At 44.3% G+C, this 20,574-nt stretch overlaps 1 protein-coding gene across 2 annotated transcripts in view; it reads left to right on the forward strand.

Moving 5' to 3' along the window:
- Positions 1–20,574, forward strand: part of LOC115542664 (uncharacterized) — a 35,030-nt gene extending 14,456 nt beyond the window's left edge. For both annotated transcript variants that reach the window (XM_030355004.1, XM_030355005.1), the window contains 21 exons: positions 661–714; positions 863–989; positions 1,662–1,830; positions 2,157–2,250; positions 2,680–2,776; positions 3,034–3,113; positions 3,386–3,439; positions 6,433–6,559; positions 7,699–7,867; positions 8,164–8,263; positions 8,701–8,797; positions 9,063–9,142; positions 9,407–9,460; positions 12,682–12,808; positions 13,955–14,123; positions 14,420–14,519; positions 14,957–15,053; positions 15,667–15,751; positions 16,077–16,207; positions 16,435–16,586; positions 17,406–20,574. In XM_030355004.1, coding sequence (XP_030210864.1) covers positions 661–714; positions 863–989; positions 1,662–1,830; positions 2,157–2,250; positions 2,680–2,776; positions 3,034–3,113; positions 3,386–3,439; positions 6,433–6,559; positions 7,699–7,867; positions 8,164–8,263; positions 8,701–8,797; positions 9,063–9,142; positions 9,407–9,460; positions 12,682–12,808; positions 13,955–14,123; positions 14,420–14,519; positions 14,957–15,053; positions 15,667–15,751; positions 16,077–16,207; positions 16,435–16,586; positions 17,406–18,307 — 3,065 coding nt within the window. In that variant the 3' untranslated portion in view covers positions 18,308–20,574. The remainder of the gene's footprint in view (positions 1–660; positions 715–862; positions 990–1,661; positions 1,831–2,156; positions 2,251–2,679; positions 2,777–3,033; positions 3,114–3,385; positions 3,440–6,432; positions 6,560–7,698; positions 7,868–8,163; positions 8,264–8,700; positions 8,798–9,062; positions 9,143–9,406; positions 9,461–12,681; positions 12,809–13,954; positions 14,124–14,419; positions 14,520–14,956; positions 15,054–15,666; positions 15,752–16,076; positions 16,208–16,434; positions 16,587–17,405) is intronic.

A 20,574-nucleotide genomic window follows, 5' to 3' on the forward strand; every position in this document is an offset into this window, starting at 1 on the left:
TAAACGTACGCTTACCACTTTTGTAAATGCCGTATATAAGATAAGATAAGATAAGATAGTCCTCTATTAATCCCCCTTGGGAGACATTCACAGGTGACCAGCAGTACAGTGGGAAAAGAGAAGTGCGAAAAAACAGTATATATACAATACATTTACTAATTGAAAATAAAATTATAGTACAAAACTATTTGAATAAGATAAAGTTAAGATAAAACAAACATACTATATACATGTAACTCTCCGTTTGTAGGTGACCTGTGTGTTAAGTAAATAAATAAGTATGAAATATGAGGTATAATATAAATATAAGTATAAATATAAATGTGCCAAATGTGCAGGGACCCTGAAGTAATCGAAAAATTTAGTAAATAAATAACAAATAACAAGGTTAACAATAGGTGCAGTCCTTAGGTGTGCGGTTTAGTCCTTAAACAGGTCTGGATAAAGGAGCTGTTGGGACTATCTGTTTCAAAACAATGACTAAATATTACTTGAAATGCAACACTGTGTCATAAATGTTATGTATTATGACGTAGTAAAAATTGTTTTAAGTGTAACACGATGTCTGGAGAACATCTTTAAAACCCATTTTAAATCTTACGTGGAAGTGCTCGTCCATGGATCTGAAAACAATTGTTCATTAATTGTTTTATCTTTCAGATAAAACCGAGATTTGTCTGCTCTTCCTCGAAGGCAACTGTATCCACCCCATAGGTGAGTTCAAGTGAATAGATCATATTTTAGAACCAAACGCATAGAAGACAGCTTTCAAACCTGATGCCACTAGTGCACCAGAGATGACCTGATGTGTTAGCCGCATGAATCACCAATAAATAATCAATTGTTCCTCCGTCTTCTTCAGAAAAATGTTTCGGAGGTCATTACAAGCTGCCTTACAGCTGGGAAGTTCTGGAGGGCAATCAGTGGACGCTGCTGGACAGCTCAGAGAAGATAGAAGAGGATTACTGTAACCCCAAAGTAACATACAGGTATGCAATACACAACAGCATATAGGATTGAAGGTGCTGATAGGAGGGGGAGGCTCTAGTCGTTACAAGCAGACCTGCCACTGCTCTTACATCACTAGTCAAAACTCTTTGGTGTAAATGAGCCTAGTCCGTTTAATCCAAGTTTGAAACCCTTTCTGTTTAAATTAGCCTACTCGGTTTAATACCAGTTTAAAACCCTTTTTATTTAAATGAGCATATTCCGTTTAATACCAGTTTGAAACCGCTTTTGTTTAAATTAGCCTACTCGGTTTAAATCAGTTTGAAACTCTTTTTGTTTAAATGAGCCTAGTCCGATTTAATGCAAGTTTGAAACCCCTTTGTTTGAATTGGCCTACTCCATTTTAACCCAGTTTGAAATCCTTTTTGCTGAAATTAGTGTACACCATTTATACCAGTTTAAAAAAAAAAATCTTCAAATGAGCCTACTCTGTTTTATCCCACTTTAAAAGCCTTTTAGTTGAAATGAGCCTACTCCGTTTGATCCCCAATTTGAAACCTCAGTTTGCTCCGGTTGATTTCTATTGTCCCCTTAATCCTGTCTGTTTTCCATAATTGAATTGATTGAACAAGTGTTGCGTTGTGTTTTTATGCTGCACTTGTGATCTCTAAACCCACATACTGAGGGTCAAAGGTGTGTGATGTTTCCTGCAGCACGGTGGATGTAGAAGCAGTGTGCTTTGACACCATGACACGTGGACTCCAGAAGGTCAGGCGTCTCTCCTCCATCTCCTCGGTCCTCCAGCCCACCTTCCTACTCACCACAAAGTGGCTCTGGTACTGGGAGGAAGAGGATGGGAACTGGAACCAGTACGATTCACCGGTGAGTTCAGCACCATCGCAATGCGGTGCCAGCCTGAATCTGCTCACATCAGCAAACGCAATAATCCAGCCGATAGTTTGTGGTTTTTTAAGTTTAGAGTACCTGCAAGGGGAAGCAGGGTAGATAATTGGCGGGAGAGTAAAAATATACCATCAATTGTGCTTAAATATTTATTCGAAAAATATATTCAAACAGACAAATGAACAGAAATTCTTAACCAATGAAACCATTACTTAACCCATGTGTTTAAAAACATTACTGTGTGTGTGTGTGTGTGCGCGCGCGCGTGCATGCGCGTGTGTGCGTGTGTGTGTTTTGTTGTCCAGACCAGCACAGAGCTGGAGCAGAAGTTCCAGAACAACCCCCAGGAGGTGTTGGAGTTCACCGCAGGGTCCCATGCCTACACACTCAGCCTCCAGGGTGAGGCCACAGTTACCCCCCCCCCAACCCCCGATCCACCATCGTTGTATACCCCGTGAGCTGGTATAGATTGTCATACAGCGGGGGAGGGATGGTGAAGTTGCCAGGGAGTTTCAACCCCTGGGACCGAAGAGGTTGCTGGTTCAAACCCCAAGCTCATTACATTTACAGTTAGGGCATTTAGCAGACGCTTTCATCCAAAGGGAGTAAGCGCCATATAACCACACACACTGGTCAGGAGAGGTTAGGGTGAGGTGTCTTGCTCATGGACACCTCGAAACTAAGCTAGGATGAGCCAGGGATCAAACTAGCAACCTTCCGGTAACAACTCAACCCTTTATTAATGATCTGTTTCGCTTCAGACAGCGTCTGCTGGATGACTCAATTGAAACGTAGCATCATAAGATTTGTATTCCTTCCATTTTGCAGACATGATTCAGACCAATAAGAGATACAGCACCAAGAGGCTGGTGAGGCGACGGCCTCGCTTCCTGTCCTCCGCCAACGTGCAGGACATCAGGACAAGGTGCGTTCCACCTCGAGGACGGACTGCCTCTCTGTTTGCTTTCAGAGAAGTCTTGGTCCCGTTGCACAAGTGGTTCTCAAACTTTTTCTATTAGTGTACCGCCCCTACGATTTTTTTTTAACCAAATACTCCCTTCACAAAACATTTTCGGCCGAAAAAAAATGAAATGGAACATGAATAATATATGGGCGTTCTTTTTGGCAACGTAAAGTTAAACATTGAAAGGGTCACGTTTCCACCACCTTTCCATTTTCCAGAGCTGGTGCTACTGGTGGTGCTGGTAGTAGTGCTGGTGTTGTTGCTACTGGAGGTGGTGAAAGGACAAGCCCGCCCCAAGGTAAAGCAGAACGTTTATTTGTTATTTTTACGTTTGTTGTCACCATGTGTTTTTTTCCTATTTGCCAATTCCCCACACAGTGACATGATTGATAACAGAAAACCGCTTGCGGCGTGGATTAGTATTATTTTTTAAGTGCTCGTGCTGCCCCCCCATGTGTCATGAAATAATGCCGCCCTGGGCGGCTGTCTGCTTCGCCCGTGCCTAAAACCGCCACTGGTGCTCATCAATTGATCTGAAAACAATTGTTCATTGTTTGTTTTGTCTTTCAGATAAAATCGAGATTTGCTTGTTTTTCCTCGAAGGCAACTGTATCTACTCCATAGGTGAGTTCAAACCACCCGTGGCGCTACCATTGGCCCACCCATTTTAGGTCCGGGCCCGCCATTTTGACCCAGGCCAATTGTGAGTAGTGAGGGATTTTCAATCTAGCTGTTCATCCAATAAGCAGCCTGAGGAAAGCTTTGAGTAAAAGCTTCTCAGCCAATCAGCGGCTTCTACCCCACGTGTGGACTGCCTGCCCGCAGGCTGCAAGTGATCCAATGAAATGAACGACGTTGGCGCACAAGCTTTTCAAGAAAGCTCAATGAGACAGACGCAGACAGTAGCTAGCTATTAGCTAATATGAGACGCAAAGCAGCTTGTTTTCATTTAAATTCAGCAAGAAACTCCTGCCTTTTTAAGTAATGCGATTACAAGTGACGAGTTACCATCCTGATCGCCCATCTTCTCCCCATCAAGTCCTCCCGTAGCCCCCCCCCCACCCTCACACCTGGAAGGCAAGTAGGCTAAAAGTTAGGCTAACATAAATGCTAGTGTCTGGCTATCTGTATGCACATTTTCTGGAGAGAAAAATAATATTGGCAGTTGGCCAATAATATAAGAGGTAACTTATGATAGCGTTTTATGTGTTATAGGAGGAGACAGAGTTCAGTAGCCTATAAACGCCATTCCCCAAGAAGACCTGTCACAACCTCCACTAGACCTGTCATCAATAGATGAGCCTGCAAGCCAGCCCAAACTCTGTACATTCCCAGCCACACACATATCGGGGAAAGATAGGAGTTTTTCTGACGGGTGGTACTCAAAATCCCTGTGGCTGGAATACAGCATCTCAAGAGATGCTGTTTTTTGTAAGTCATTTCCCTGAAGCAGCTAATGAGGCTAGATTCATTAATACGGGCTTCAACGACTGGAAACATTTTTCTGAGGGTTGTGGCAAACATGAAGTCAGCAGGGCACACGCTGCAGCTCTGGGGAAAATGGATGGTTTCAAGCAAAGTCATCAGCCAGGACAGGGAAATATTATGTGATTTTAGCAGATGAGTGCAAAGGCTTGTCAAAAAGAGAGCTAGTGGCAGTATGCATCAGATATCTGCGCAACGGCACATTGAAAGAACGGGCTGTGGGATTTGTGGAAACAGACAACATGACTGCAGAGGCAATATCAGCTAAGATTTTGGAAGTGCTGGAGCCATTTTAGCTGGACCCGGGGCTGTGCGTCGGATTTGGCTTGGACGGCGCATCAGTCATGTGGGGGAACAGAGGAGAGGGGTACATGTGATACTGAAGAAGACATTTCCCCACGCTATTTATGTGCATTGTAACTCACATAGATTTAACCTTGTCCTGTGCACAGCAGCTAAAGTGTCTCCTGGCATTTCAACGTTTTTCGATATTAAAAACAGCTTGCATAACTTTATGACTGGGGCGCACAGACATGCCAAATTTCTGGAAATTCAAAAGCAGATGCGACCAGGGCAAAAAACACTGGAGCTGGAGAGATCCTGTGATGTGAGGTGGAGCTCATGGTCAAAAGCAGTCAGTATGGTGTTACGATCCTGGGACCTATTTTGGAGACCCTCGCCACAATCAAAGTTCTGATCAAACAAAACTTGAGGCTGACTCCCTACTGCACGGAATGCAAACGAAAAAGTTTTTGTTTCTGCTTGTCACATTCAACCAGTTATTTGAGGTCAGCGACTACAACACTAAGCAATCTTCCACACTATCAGTTACAGATTGTATTGATCTGATTGAAGGGCTCAAGGACAGCTACACACAATTCAGGAATGAAAGTGGTGCATTTGATAAAGTAATGGCACTGACAGATGAGTTGATGAACAAACATGAGATTGTGTGCTTGGATAACAGTGGATCACGCAAGAGGAAGTTGCCGGCCAGGTTAGACAATACTCACGTTGATTCTACTCTGGGCAAATCATCACCTGTACAGCAAAACTCAGACCTACAGAAATTATGGAATGACATACTGGACAAGCAGATCATCGTTCCAAACCCGACACATAAGGCTTTATAAGAGACACATTTGGTGACAAGGCTCTCATCAAGCCTGCCTGCGTGCACTTTATCATTCCGTTGGAAGACGCAGAGCACACTGTGTTTGTGCTGCAGCTTAAAAGAAAGGGAAAGGCCAATAAGACCATGAACGAGAAATAAGAAACACTCGGTAGGAGTGCCCGACGCGTGCCCCCGGGATATTTTCCCCAACATGAACAGTCTCCTGCGGGCCCTCCTCACATTGCCCATGATTACATGTACTGTGGAGAGACTCTTTCCAGCTGTCAATCGGATGAAAACAGGCACCAGGGCAACAATGTTGACAGATAGACTGAACTCTTTGACCCAGCTCTCATTTGAAAGGGAATTGACTGATCACTGGAATATCAAGTAAATGTGCTGTGTTCAGCATGAAACCCCGCCTTCTCCTGCTGTTACAAGCCCCAAGTCCCACAAGCAAGTTTGAATTGAATTGTGTGCATGTGTGATTATTGATCAGTTATCTCGGGTTGTTTATATTGTTAGATATGTTATTCATTCAATTATTCTTAAGAAATAAGCTACAGGAGAAATACTTTGATCGTTATCCTGCTGTTTGTGTTTAGCAGCTGTGTCAGATTTAATGCTGCTGTTATTTCATGTCCATACAGTTCTTCTGTCATGTCTTTGTCCGCTTCAGCACTGAGCTGAGGACAGCGACAAAAGAGCCACACAGGTAGACTACTGATTCGCTGTCCTCAGTGCCGCAGAAAAGCGCTGAAACGGAGATGAGGGGGAACCTGTTTTTTTTTTTTTGGGCTTATTTTAACTGGCCCATCCAGTTTTCTGGGGGCCCACCCATAATCAAAATCCTGGCGCCACAAGCGGGTCAAACTACTGAATTGTATTTCAGAACCAATCGTATAGAAGACAGCAGAAACCTCATGCCACCAAGGCACCGGAGATGAACTGTTGAAATGAACTGCTAGCCTCATAAATCACCGATGCATAATCAATTTTTCCTCTCTGTCTTCTTCAGAAAAGTGTTTCGAAGCTCATTACAGTCTGCCTTACAGCTGGGAAGTTCTGGAGGGCTATCAGTGGATGCTGCTGGACAGCTCAGAGAAGATAGAAGAGGATTACTGTAACCCCAAAATAACATACAGGTATGCAACATAAAACAGCGTATATCAGGGGCCTTTTCAACATGCAGTGCCAGTTTGAAATGTTCTTGTTAATGAGTGTACCTTAAGCAACAATATATTAAATATTACGCTGAATTATGACACAGTGACCAAAAACATTTCCAGAAGACCTGGAATTGTATAATGTTTTTTTTGTTGTTATATTTGCAACATGGGATTACAAATTATAATTACATATGTCCCATCTTAAAACACCACTTTCAGAAACTCATTCAAAAACATATTTGCAATGTGAGAAATGTAAAATAGAAGAATATATGAGAATGTTGGAACCATCCACATCATATCTTTAAGACATGTAAAGCTTTGCAAAACCATGTGAAGCCGATGCATACAGGCCACTTGCAAAAATATTTTAAATATTTTGTTCTATATTACTCACAAGGTTTAGGCTACATACTATTAATTGATCCCATTTCAGAACACTGCTCTCAGTAACTCAGTTAAACATATTTGCACTGGGAGGAAATGCCCTAAACAGAATAAAGTGCAAAAAAAATCGGTAGTATTGATTATGCTGCCGCATTGTGCGGTGACATTTTTTGATAATATATTTTTTTTCTCAACTGTGCCAATGTTTAAGCCGGCCACTGGCCAGTGGTGGCACGCGTGCCTAGGGTTGTCGACCCCTGGCGTATAGGATTGAAGGTGCTGATAGGATGAGAAGGCTGTAGTCGTTACAAGGAGACCTGCCACTGCTCTTACCTCTCTGGTCGAAACGCTTTGGTTTAAATTAGCCTACTCTGTTAAATCCCAGTTTGAAACCCTTTTTGTTGAAATGAGCCTACTCCGTTTTATCCCTGTTGGAAACCCTTTTTGTTTAAATGAATCTACTCTATTAATACCAGTTTGAAACCCTTTTGGTTTGAATTAGCCTACTCTCTTTAATCCCAATTTTCGAAACCATTTTAGTTTAAATAAACCTACTCCGTTTAATCCCAGTTTGAAACCTCAGTATGCTCCTGTTGATTTCTAGTGTCCCCTAAGTCTTTTTTTCTTTATTGAATTGATTGAAAGAATGCAGTGTTGTGTTCTTATGCTGCACTTGTGATCTCTAAACCCACATACTGAGGGTCAACGGTGTGTGATGTTTCCTGCAGCACGGTCGATGTAAAAGTGGTGTGCTTTGACACCATGATGCGTGGACTCCAGAAGGTCAGGCGTCTCTCCTCCATCTCCTCAGTCCTCCAGCCCACCTTCCTACTCACCACCGAGTGGCTCTGGTACTGGGAGGATGAGCATGGGAACTGGAACCAGTACGATACACCGGTGAGTTCAGGACCATTGCAAAGCGGCGCCAGCCTGTATCGGCTCACATCCGCAAACGTAATAATCCAGCCGATAGTTAGTTTGTGGTTTGTTAACGTTAAGTTTAGAGTACCTGCTAGGGGGGGCAGGGTAGATAATTGGTGGCAGAGTAGAAATATGCCATATATTGTGCTTAAATATTTATTTGAATAACTGATTTGAACAGACAAATAAACTGAAACGACAGTATTACTCAACTCATATGTTTACTGTATGTGTGTGCGGCGTGTGTTCATTTGCCCGCTCGCTCTCTCCAGCCCAACAGCAGCACAGAGCTGGAGCAGAGGTTCCAGAACAATCCCCAGGAGGTGGTGGAGGTCATCGCAGGGTCCCAGACCTACACACTCAGCCTCCAGGGTGAGGCCACCGTTACCCCCCCAGCCCCGACCCACCCATCGTTGTACACCCCATGAGCTGGTAAAGATTGTCATACAACGATGGTGACGTTGCTAGGGAGTTTCAACCCCTTGGACCAAAGAGGTTGCTGGTTCAAACCCCAAGCTCATTACAATAACATTTAGGGCATTTAGCAGACGCTTTCATCCAAAGGGAGTAAGCGACATACAACCACACACACTCGTCAGGAGAGGTTAGGGTGAGGTGTCTTTCTCATGGACACCTCGAAACTAAGCTAGGAGGAGCCAGGGATCAAACTAGGAAACTTCCGGTAACAACTCAACCCTTTTATTAATGATCTGTTATGTGAACTCTCTGTGAGTCACTCCCGACAGCGTGTGCTGGATGACTCAATTGAAACGTAGCATCATAAGATTTGTATTCCTTCCATTTTGCAGACATGATCCAGACCAATAAGACATACAGCACCAAGAGGCTGGTGAGACGACGGCCTCGTTTCCTGTCCTCCGCCAACGTGCAGGACATCAGGACAAGGTGCGTTCCACCTGGAGGACGGACTGCCTCTCTGTTGGCTTTCAGAGGAGTCAAATGTCTTGGTCCCGTTGCACAAGTGGTTCTCAAACTTTTTCTTTTAGTGTACCACCCCTAAGATCTTTTTTTTAACCAAATACTCCCTTCACAAAACCTTTTCGGCCGAAAAAAAATGAAATGGAACATGAAAAATATATGGGCGTTCTTTTTGGCAACGTAAAGTTGAACATTGAAAGGGTCACGTTTCCACCACCTTTCCATTTTCCAGAGCTGGTGCTACTGGTGGTGCTGGTAGTAGTGCTGGTGTTGTTGCTACTGGAGGTGGTGAAAGGACAAGCCCGCCCCAAGGTAAAGCAGAACGTTTATTTGTTATTTTTACGTTTGTTGTCACCATGTGTTTTTTTCCAATTCCCCACACAGTGAGATGAATGATAACAAAAAACCGCTTGCGGTGCGGATTAGTATTATTTTTTAAGTGCTCGTGCTGCCCCCCCATGTGTCATGAAATAATGCCGCCCTGGGCGGCTGTCTGCTTCGCCCGTGCCTAAAACCGCCACTGGTGCTCATCAATTGATCTGAAAACAATTGTTCATTGTTTGTTTTGTCTTTCAGATAAAATCGAGATTTGCTTGTTTTTCCTCGAAGGCAACTGTATCTACCCCATAGGTGAGTTCAAACCACCCGTGGCACTACCATTGGCCCACCCATTTTAGGTCCGGGCCCGCACATTTTGACCCAGGCCTATAGTGAGTAGTGAGGGATTTTCAATATAGCTGTTCATCCAATAAGCAGCCTGAGGAAAGCTTTGAGTAAAAGCTTCTCAGCCAATCAGCGGCTTCTACCCCACGTGTGGACTGCCTGCCCGCAGGCTGCAAGTGTTCCAATGAAATGAACGATGTTGGCGCACAAGTTTTTCAAGCAAGCTCAATGAGACAGACGCAGACAGTAGCTAGCTATTAGCTAATATGAAATGCAAAGCAAAGCAGCTTGTTTTCATTTAAATTCAGCAAGAAACGCTGCGAGGAGCAGGAGGAGGAAACTCATTTTAAGTAATGCGATTACAAGTGACGAGTTACCATCCTGATCGGCCATCCTCTCCCCATCAAGTCCTCCCGTAGCCCCCCCCCCCCACCCTCACACCTGGAAAGCAAGTAGGCTAACAGTTAGGCTAACATAAACGCTAGTGTCTGGCTATCTGTTTGCAAATTTTCTGGAGAGAAAAATAATAGGGATGTCCGATATTGGCTTTTTTGCCGATATCCGATATGCAATATTGTCCAACTCTAAATTTTCGATTCCGATATCAGCCGATACCGATGTCGATATTTGGGTTATTTTTCCTCAAACCTAATTTAGGTAACATTACATATCTCCTGTTGTGGAATTAACACAACATGCTTAATGTTATTGTAATACCCCACTAGGGCTGTCAACGAATATTCGAAGTTCGAATATTCGTTCGAAATGTATCCAAAAACGCGAATTCGAACGTGAAAATTAATATTCGAATGTGAAAAAACACTCCCGCGGTACAAGCGCCTCTATCTGCTTTGTGAATGAGCCTCTGTCTGTTCGCGATGTCCCTCATAATATTCAAATGTGAAAAAACACTCCCGCGGTACAAGTGTAACAGACTACTATTGTGAAGAGCGAATGTATTTTATCCCCTCGGGGTTTCCGTACTTGGATATAGGTATTCCAGCTCGGCTATGCCATTCAATAAGCATCCGAAGTAGAGCTCAGGGAGCTAGTATTCTGGCTGGTGAAAGCTGCTATAACGCAATGTTCTCGGCAAAGTCCGAGACAGCTTTTTTTTCATGAATCCGAACGGTGCGTAGTGCTGGCCCTTTCGCTGGCATGGTGGAAGACGTAGGCGACATGCATTTTTTTCTTTATCAATTTTAATAGGCCTTCTCGATAAATGGTAAGCAAAGCAAGGAACGTTACCACTAGCATACTTTGTAACATTCAGAAGCGGGCGTCTTCTTCAGATTACTATAGTTTGCGCGCTTGCAGGTGTGGTGGTGAAATGCAAGCGATACAAAGTTGTGGCTTTCATGATTAGGCCTCCACGTTACTGGGCTGTTTATAGGATATATATATATCCCACTAATTTGAACCATGGTTTTGTCGCATTATTGACATATTGACGGCAACTGCGTAAAATAGGCAACCAGATATTCGAATAGTTCGAATTCGTGATTTTTTTCCAAACGAACATTCGAATGTCATTTTTGAGCAATTTTGACAGCCCTATACCCCACTGGATGCATTCTTGAATGCAACAAGGCTTTCCAAATGTTAACATTGTCTGTGCAAAATAAGAAAAATACTTCAACTTAATTTAAGGGAAAAGTGCCATGTTTATTTTTATTTTTTTAAGGGTCTCAGACAACAGTTTGGATTACACTCTCCCTGAGATAATCTTGACAATGCCCACAACAAATAGGGCAAACTTGACTTCACAAATGATAAAACATTGTACCTGAACAACTATGTGCAACATAGCAGTATGTTTCTTTAACTAAAACTCAATAACCTTAATTGAATAAATGCACAAATATGAGTCAATTACAATGTGCACTGTACTGCCCAATTTTGAAAACATTTATTTGAGCTATAAATAAATAAAAAAAATAAAAAAAATCGGTTTTAAGGCAAAAAAAATCCGATACCGATATTGACAGATATTACATTTTTTTGCTAATATCGGGCCGATAATATCGGTGGGCCGATAATATCGGACATCTCTAAAAAATAATATTGGCAGTTGGCAGAGGTAACTTATGATAGCGTTTTATGTGTTATAGGAGGAGACAGGGTTCAGTAGCCTATAAACGCCGTTCCCCAAGAAGACCTGTCACAACCTCCGTTAGACCTGTCATCAATAGATGAGCCTGCAAGCCAGCCCAAACTCTGTACATTCCCAGCCACACACATATCGGGGAAAGATAGGAGTTTTTCTGACGGGTGGTACTCAAAGTAAACATTGTTCTGAGGGTTGTGGCAAACATGAAGTCAGCAGGGCACACGATGCAGCGCTGGGGAAAATGGATGGTTTCAAGCAAAGTCATCAGCCAGGACAGGGAAATATTATTAACCAGCTGAACAACGATGCCATCGTTGTTCAGCTTCATTGAAAGGCATAGACATTGAAAGGCATAGACAGCACATCATGATGGTAATAGATCTCGTCCTGTTCTGTGCAAAAGAATAAAATCCCATTGCGTGGGCATCGGGAAAACCCAGATGCATTAAACAAGGGTAACTTTTTGGAACTACTTGACCGCCTTCTCCTGCTGTTACAAGCCACAAGTCCCAGAAGCAAGTTTGAATTGAATTGTGTGCATGTGTGATTATTTATCAGTCATCTCGGGTTGTTTATATTCTTAGATATGTTATTCATTCAATTATTCTTAAGAAATAAGCTACAGGATAAATATTATTTGATCGTTATCCTGCTGTTTGTGTTTAGCAGCTGTGTCAGATTTAATGCTGCTGTTATTTCATGTCCATACAGTTCTTCTGTCATGTCTTTGTCCGCTTGAGCACTGAGCTGAGGACAGCGACAAAAGAGCCACACAGGTAGACTGCTGATTCGCTGTCCTCAGTGCCGCAGAAAAGCGCTGAAACGGAGATGAGCGGGAACCTGTTGTCTTTTTTTGGGCTTATTTTAACTGGCCCATCCAGTTTTCTGGGGGCCCACCCACAATCAAAATCCTGGCGCCACAAGCGGGTCAAACTACTGAATTGTATTTCGGAACCAATCGTATAGCAGACAGCAGAAACCTCATGCCGCCAGAGCACCGGAGATGAACTGTTGAAATGAACTGCTAGCCTCATAAATCACCGATGCATAATCAATTTTTCCTCTCTGTCTTCTTCAGAAAAGTGTTTCGGAGCTCATTACAGGCTGCCTTACAGCTGGGAAGTTCTGGAGGGCTATCAGTGGACGCTGCTGGACAGCTCAGAGAAGATAGAAGAGGATTACTGTAACCCCAAAATAACATACAGGTATGCAACATACAACAGCGTATAGCAGGGGTCAGCAACCTTTTCAACATGCAGTGCCAGTTTGAAATGTTCTCGTTAATGAGTGTGCCTTAAGCAACAATATATTAAATATCACGCTGAATTATGACACAGTGACCAAAAACATTTTCAGAAGACCTGGAATTGTATAATGTTTTTTTTGTTGCTATATTTGCAACATGGGATTACAAATTATAATTACATATGTCCCATCTTAAAACACCACTTTCAGAAACTCATTCAAAAACATATTTGCAATGTGAGAAATGTAAAATACAAGAATATATGAGAATGTTGGAACCATCCACATCATATCTTTAAGACATGTAAAGCTTTGCAAAACCATGTGAAGCCGATGCATACAGGCCACTTGCAAAAATATTTTAAATATTTTGTTCTATATTACTCACAAGGTTTAGGCTACATACTATTACTTGATCCCATTTCAGAACACTGCTTTCAGTAACTCAGTTAAACATATTTGCACTGGGAGGAAATGCCCTAAACAGAATAAAGTGCAAAAAAAATCGGTAGTAATGATTATGCTGCCGCATTGTGCCGTGACATTTTTTGATAATATATATTTTTTCTCAACTGTGCCAATGATTAAGCCGGCCACTTGCCAGTGGTGGCACGCGTGCCTAGGGTTGTCGACCCCTGGCGTATAGGATTGAAGGTGCTGATAGGATGAGAAGGCTGTAGTCGTTACAAGGAGACCTGCCACTGCTCTTACCTCTCTGGTCGAAACGCTTTGGTTTAAATTAGCCTACTCTGTTAAATCCCAGTTTGAAACCCTTTTTGTTGAAATGAGCCTACTCCGTTTTATCCCTGTTGGAAACCCTTTTTGTTTAAATGAATCTACTCTATTAATACCAGTTTGAAACCCTTTTGGTTTGAATTAGCCTACTCTCTTTAATCCCAGTTTTCGAAACCATTTTAGTTTAAATAAACCTACTCCGTTTAATCCCAGTTTGAAACCTCAGTATGCTCCTGTTGATTTCTAGTGTCCCCTAAGTCTTTTTTTCTTTATTGAATTGATTGAAAGAATGCAGTGTTGTGTTCTTATGCTGCACTTGTGATCTCTAAACCCACATACTGAGGGTCAACGGTGTGTGATGTTTCCTGCAGCACGGTGGATGTAAAAGTGGTGTGCTTTAAAACCATGACGTGTAGACTCCAGAAGGTCAGGCGTCTCTCCTCCATCTCCTCGGTCCTCCAGCCCACCTTCCTACTCACCACCGAGTGGCTCTGGTACTGGGAGGATGAGCATGGGAACTGGAACCAGTACGATTCACCAGTGAGTTCAGCACCATCTCAAAGCGGTGCCAGCCTGACTCGGCTCACATCCGCAAACGTAATAATCCAGCCAATGGTTAGTTAGTGGTTTGTTAACGTTAAGTTTAGAGTACCTGCTAGGAGGGGCAGGGTAGATAATTGGTGGCGGAGTAGAAATATGCCATATATTGTGCTTAAATATTTATTTGAATAACTGATTTGAACAGACAAATAAACTGAAACGACAGTATTACTCAACTCATATGTTTACTGTATGTGTGTGCGGCGTGTGTTCATTCGCCCGCTTGCTCTCTCCAGCCCAACAGCAGCCCAGAGCTGGAGCAGAAGTTCCAGAACGACCCCCAGGAGGTGGTGGAGTTCACCGCAGGGTCCCAGACCTACACACTCAGCCTCCAGGGTGAGGCCACCGTTACCCCCCCAACCCCGACCCACCCATCGTTGTACACCCCATGAGCTGGTAAAGATTGTCATACGACGATGATGACGTTGCTAGGGAGTTTCAACCCCTGGGCAGAAAAGGTTGCTGGTTCAAACCCCAAGCTCATTACATTAACATTTAGGGCATTTAGCAGACGCTTTCATCCAAAGCGAGTAAGCGAAAATACAACCGCACACACTCGTCAGGAGAGGTTAGGGTGAGGTGTCTTGCTCATGGACACCTCGAAACTAAGCTAGGAGGAGCTAGGGATCAAACTAGCAACCTTCCGGTAACAACTCAACCCTTTATTAATGATCTGTTATGTGAACTCTCTGTGAGTCGCTTCAGACAGCGTCTGCTGGATGACTCAATTGAAACGTAGCATCATAAGATTTGTGTTCCTTTGCATTTTGCAGACATGATCCAGACCAATAAGAGATACAGCACCCAGAGGCAGGTGAGGCGACGGCCTCGGTTCCGGTCCTCCTCCGACGTGCAGGACGACAGGACAAGGTGTGTTCCACCTGGAGGACGGACTGCCTCTCTGTTTGCTTTTAGAGAAGTCAAATGTCTTGGTCCCGCTACACAAGTGGCTCTCAAACTTTTTCTACCAGTGTTCCCCCTCTAAGATACTTTTTCAGCTAGCACAAAACATTATGGGCATAAAAAAAATAAAATTGAACATGAATAATATATGTGTGTTCTTTTTGGCAGTGTAAACATGGACATTAAGAGGGTCATGTTTCAACCACTTTCTCGATTATCTATTGCCTACGTTTCAGTATTTAAAGTTGCTCAGGGCGAAAAGAAAAAAGACAGTTAACTTTACGATTTTCTGAGTACCACCTGCAGTACCCCATAGTACCCCTAGGGTTCAGGGTACCCCCACTTGAGAACCCCTGTACTAGACAGTACCGACGATTGTACGACCTCAGAAAGTGCAGCTGTAAAGCAACTTTGTGTCGCCAGATCTGCCGTCACACCTCTGTCCTAACATTGATTCTCATATTTCAGTGAGACACCCACTTTTACATCGGGCACTTTGGACCACTGCCCATAAAATAGACACAGAACGGGTCCTTTCTATTACGCTTCAGATGAAGTTAGTGTTATTTTTTTATTTCAGTAAATGGCCTCCAAATGGTCCATCATATGTCCAAGCTTTTCCCAGCACCTGGGACGAGTCCCAGGTTCCTGAGATTGGACACAAGGTAATGATAATCCTCATTATAGGGTTACATAAAAGGGTTACATGCAACAACATTACCTACATTTCCTTTTTCAGGTCGAGATCATATATTTCATGTGCTTTTAGAAATGTTATATTCATTATTAGAGAATGATGTTAACCTTATTCTGATTTTTATCCAGTGTTGATGTTGATGACATCCTGGTGATTAATAAAGTTGCATTGATGATGTATTGAAAAAGATGAGTAAACAGTATTTAAAAAGATGAGTTTCATGACATGAACCTTTGGGTTGTTCTAACGGTTCTCAAAGGTAAATTAAGAGCTCTCTCCTCTGTCTCTCATAGAAAGTACTGCTGCAAGATTCGTCCAAAGAATACAAGGAGGTGGAGACGCTGTTTCGTCAGACGATGACCGCCTTTGACATCGTGAAGATCGAGAGGATTCAGAACAAGAGTCTCTGGCACCAATATCAGTTGTATGTCGGTTGGTCGGAAAAGCCGTAGAATTGGAGACACGAGGGACTCAAAACGATAATGCTTATTATGATCAACTGTCATTTTAAAATTAAATTAATTAATTTTACGTTATCTTACGTTATAACATTATCTTATCGTTATGAGGTTATCGTTATTTTTTGTAACGTTTTATAATGTTAAAAAGTATGTTTTTATAACGATTTTTTTAAATCGTGTTTTCTAAAAGGCAAAGGAAACAAATGAAGACGAGGAACGGCGGGCATTCCGTGGTCGAGAAGAAGCTGTTCCACGGCACAGACTCCAAGTTCATCGACCCTATCTGCTGCTCGAACTTTGACTGGAGGATCTGCGGAACCCACGGGACCATCTTGGGCAAGGGTAAGCTAAGCACTACAACATCGCTTCAGGACTTAAAGGTGCAGTGTTTACGATTAGAGGCATCTAGCAGAACAGTTTTGGCAGAGAAGGTATATTCATAAGTGTGTTTTAGTTATTGTATAGCCCATAAAAAATCATCGTTGTAAATTTTTACAATGAGTCCATGCCGAGGCGGCGGCCATGCTTCTTCAGTAGCCTAGGACGGACGAACTGCTCCAGAATTTAGAATTTAGGCTTTAGAGTTTAAAATGTTAAATAATCGCTGTCATTCTTACACTATCAAACTATGAGCTAAAGCTGGTCAATACCTACTTCCACATCACAAGCCAGTACAGGCCGCCTTTCCTGTCCTATGGCTTTTGAGAGGGAAAGGTGAGACAGGGGTGATATCCGGTTGGTTGCAATCTGCAACCTCACCTCTAGATGCCACTAAATCCTACAGACTGCCACTTTAACAACTGGCATGTGTTGGAACGGCTTGGATAACCAAAGGTTGCACAATCAAAGTTTAGATGTGGCGATATACTCGAAAGAAATGGGTCAAACTTTTTTGAAAAAGATGTATTGTTTTTTGGTATTTTCTGCATTTAATCGATACAATGATGGTTTATGTTTCAAAGCACAATCAAATAAATTATCTGGAGATAAAGCAACACTTTATCTTTTCTCTTATCTTGTCACTCTTCCTCCTCCCCTCCTCTTTCTTCGCCTCTCCTCTTTCTTCTCCTCTATCTCCACCTCGGTCTCCCCTCCTCTATTCTCCCCTTCTCTCCTCTCCTCTGTCTCCCCCTCTTCCCTCGTCTCTCTCCCCATCCTCAGGCAGTTACTTTGCCCGGGACGCCAGCTACTCCCACAAATACACCGGGAACACCTCGACGGTCCGCTCCATGTTTGTGTCCCGGGTGCTGGTGGGTCACCACACCCGGGGCTCGGCTGACTACGTGCGCCCCCCCTCCAAGGACGGCGGGGACACCCTCTTCTACGACAGCTGCGTGGACAACATCCGTTCACCGTCCATCTTTGTCGTCTTCGACCGGCCTCAGATCTACCCGGCGTTCCTGCTCACGTACCAGGCGAAGGCTGCGGTCGTGGGCAACTCGTTGTCTGGGTTACTGGTCGCCATCCCCGCCGCCCCGGTGGTGAAACCCACGCCTGTGGTAATACCCACACCTGTGGTGATACCCACACCTGTGGTGATACCCACACCTGTGGTGATACCCACACCTGTGCCCAGAACCACGCCCCCTCAGCAGTTCCTTGGCGCTTCCTCGTACTTCTTTGTCCCGCCACTACAGCCCTACCATCCCCTCACAACAGCCCTACCCAGCCCCCCCCCGCCCACGTCTGTGCCCAGAGCCACGCCCACACAGCTGTTCCCTGGTGCTTCCACGTACCTGAAAAACGTCTCTCTGCCACTTCTTTACCCCCCCTTCACAACAGCCTTACCAAGCCCCCCCCCGCCCATGCCTGTGCCCAGAGCCACGCCCCCACAGCTGTTTCCTGGTGCTTCCACTTACCTGACATCGTCTTTCTGCCACATCTCTACTGCCCCCTCACAACAGCCCTACCCGCCCCCCCCCACCCCGCCTGCGAGCTCCTGCCCTCAGACCCAACAGGGGTTCCAGGGCATGTCCAAGAGAATGCGAGAGAAGGCATCGGCCACGGACGACTGGCACAGTGTCCCGGGTGTCGCGCCGGAGGTGAAGCGCCAGCGCCTGTGACCAGAGCCACGCCCCGCAACAGCGGTTCCGTGGTGCTTCCACATACTTGAAAAATGTCCCTTTGCCACAGCCCTACCGTCCGCTCACAACAGCCCCCCCTCACCCCGCCTGCGAGCCACAGTCCCCAGCGGTTCCCCGGCCCCTTCACATACTCGTCAGCCGTTCCTCCGCCACACTCCTACCGACCCCTAACAACAGCCGCCCGCCCCCGGCCTATCGGCCTCAGACCTACCCGGAGTTCCTGCTCACGTACAACAGAAAGTGTGAGAAGGCGTCGGCGACTGGTACAGTGTCCCGGCCACCACGCCGGTGGCGAAGCCCACACGCCTGTGCCCAGAGCCACGCCCGCACAGCGGTTCCCCGGCGTACCCATTCACGTACTTGAAGGCCTTTCCTCCAACAAAGCCCTACCACCTCCCTCCCGCCTTCCAGATTTAGCCCCCTGCCCCCAACATACCTATTATTCCAATTATGCAAAATACACAAAGAAAATACTTTATGGGAACCGTGGGTTACATATAGGAAATTTTGTAAAGTGTTTAAAAAAGCAATTAACGGTGGCAAACTTGAAGAAAAATACTTGGATATAAACGTGCAAAGTACAATACAAATCAGGCGCATGCCTTCCATATGGGCAGGTGGGGAAGCGAACTCCCTGCAAAAGCATGCTCCCAAAAAAATAGTTCCTCATTGCTCCAAGCTTATTTTTAATAATATTTTCAAATTAACTACCTATAGTTTCTGTAGGCTTTTCAGATATTTTTGGTCTGTTGGCATCAAATTTTGGATGATGGGGGCGATTCTAGTTGAGTTTAACGTGTCATGCGATGTTGGGGCAGGGCAGCTCAGCAACCTCGTCCCTCCGTATGTTTCTCGCATAACCCTGCAGGCTGCAATAAGAATTGCAATCCGCACTATAAGACGCCCGTATGGTTGAAAAGTAGTCTGCCCCATGGTCATATTCTAGGAGTGTTGTTGTTTTAACTCGAATTATTCCGCCAGTATCGACCTGCCGACATTCCTCTCTGTGAAAATGTGCAAATTTCCCGACTCGTGTGCAAATTTCCCGACTCGTCCTCTGAGGGGCTGGACTGGGTTGCCCCGCCCATTCTCCCGGCAATTTGAGTTCGCCATGCACAAGGGTCTTGAGAAGAGCAATACATTTCTTTCTGCTTCCGAAACGTTTTTTGCGGGAGCCAATCACCATGCTGGCTTTTCCCCTTGGTGCACTATTGGCTGACGATGACGACAGGGAAGCGACGGCAAGCAGCCAATCGTGTACAGAGTCAGTTGAACTAGGCCCGTTGATCACGCCTCTGGTGCTGAAGAAATTGACAGCAGCTTATAACCCGTCAAGATAATAACACAAAAGGAAATAATGGGTTGTATGACATTCAGAAACCAATCGACCAACAACTTACCTCTGAGTTGTGTTTGCAACTGTGCTTAGTTGTCCTTTATATCTCTATTGTATTACAACTTTTTATCTCTACATCAATAAAAAAATTATAATGGATGAATCGATAACAATTCATGATGCTGTTTATTACCCTTGTTTACAACATGCATGTACCCTCAGCCATCCCGGAAAACCCTTCTATGGTTGGACGTCGACGCAACGCAACGACCACCTATCTGCTCGCTCTGACTCCGTCGTGAACCTTTTTTGGTCCTGCGTCGGGTTTACGTTAGTGGACCAATCACAGCCCTTGCTACTGCGTTGCATCGACGCAAGGTTACAATTTTTGTGAGGCGCCACCATCGCAAGGCCTGACGTGCGCCTCCAAAAACAGGTAACCTTGCGTCAAGGCATGCCGCAAATGTCCTTCAATGTATCTTAATGGTCGCCATAACATAAGTTCAGAAATGTCTTGGATGCTGCATGCCAACTGGCATATTATTGACACCTGTTGTTTGTGTCATCTTTTGTGTTTATATCCACACATCGGCTGCTTATAGCAGCAAGCGACTTGATTGGCTGCTGTTTGGTAGATTTCTGCTTCCCTCCTCACCTCACAGACCCAGAGCTACGCCCCTTTATTTCCCCCTTCATTTTCCCAATTAGCCCATATCAATCAGTTAATTACTCCCTGCCCTGCCACACACTATTTAAGCCTCACTTGTGACCACACCCCTTTCCTTTGTTCAGAGACACTGAACACCTTGAGAGCTCTACCTTGAACTCCTTGTGTGCGCATACAAAGAATCTGAGTTGTTTTGTGGTCAATGAATTTTGTTATGTAACCTTAAAAGGCTTCTACGATTTA

This window comes from Gadus morhua, chromosome 4, assembly GCF_902167405.1.
Source record: "Gadus morhua chromosome 4, gadMor3.0, whole genome shotgun sequence".
NCBI classification, from domain to species: domain Eukaryota; kingdom Metazoa; phylum Chordata; class Actinopteri; order Gadiformes; family Gadidae; genus Gadus; species Gadus morhua.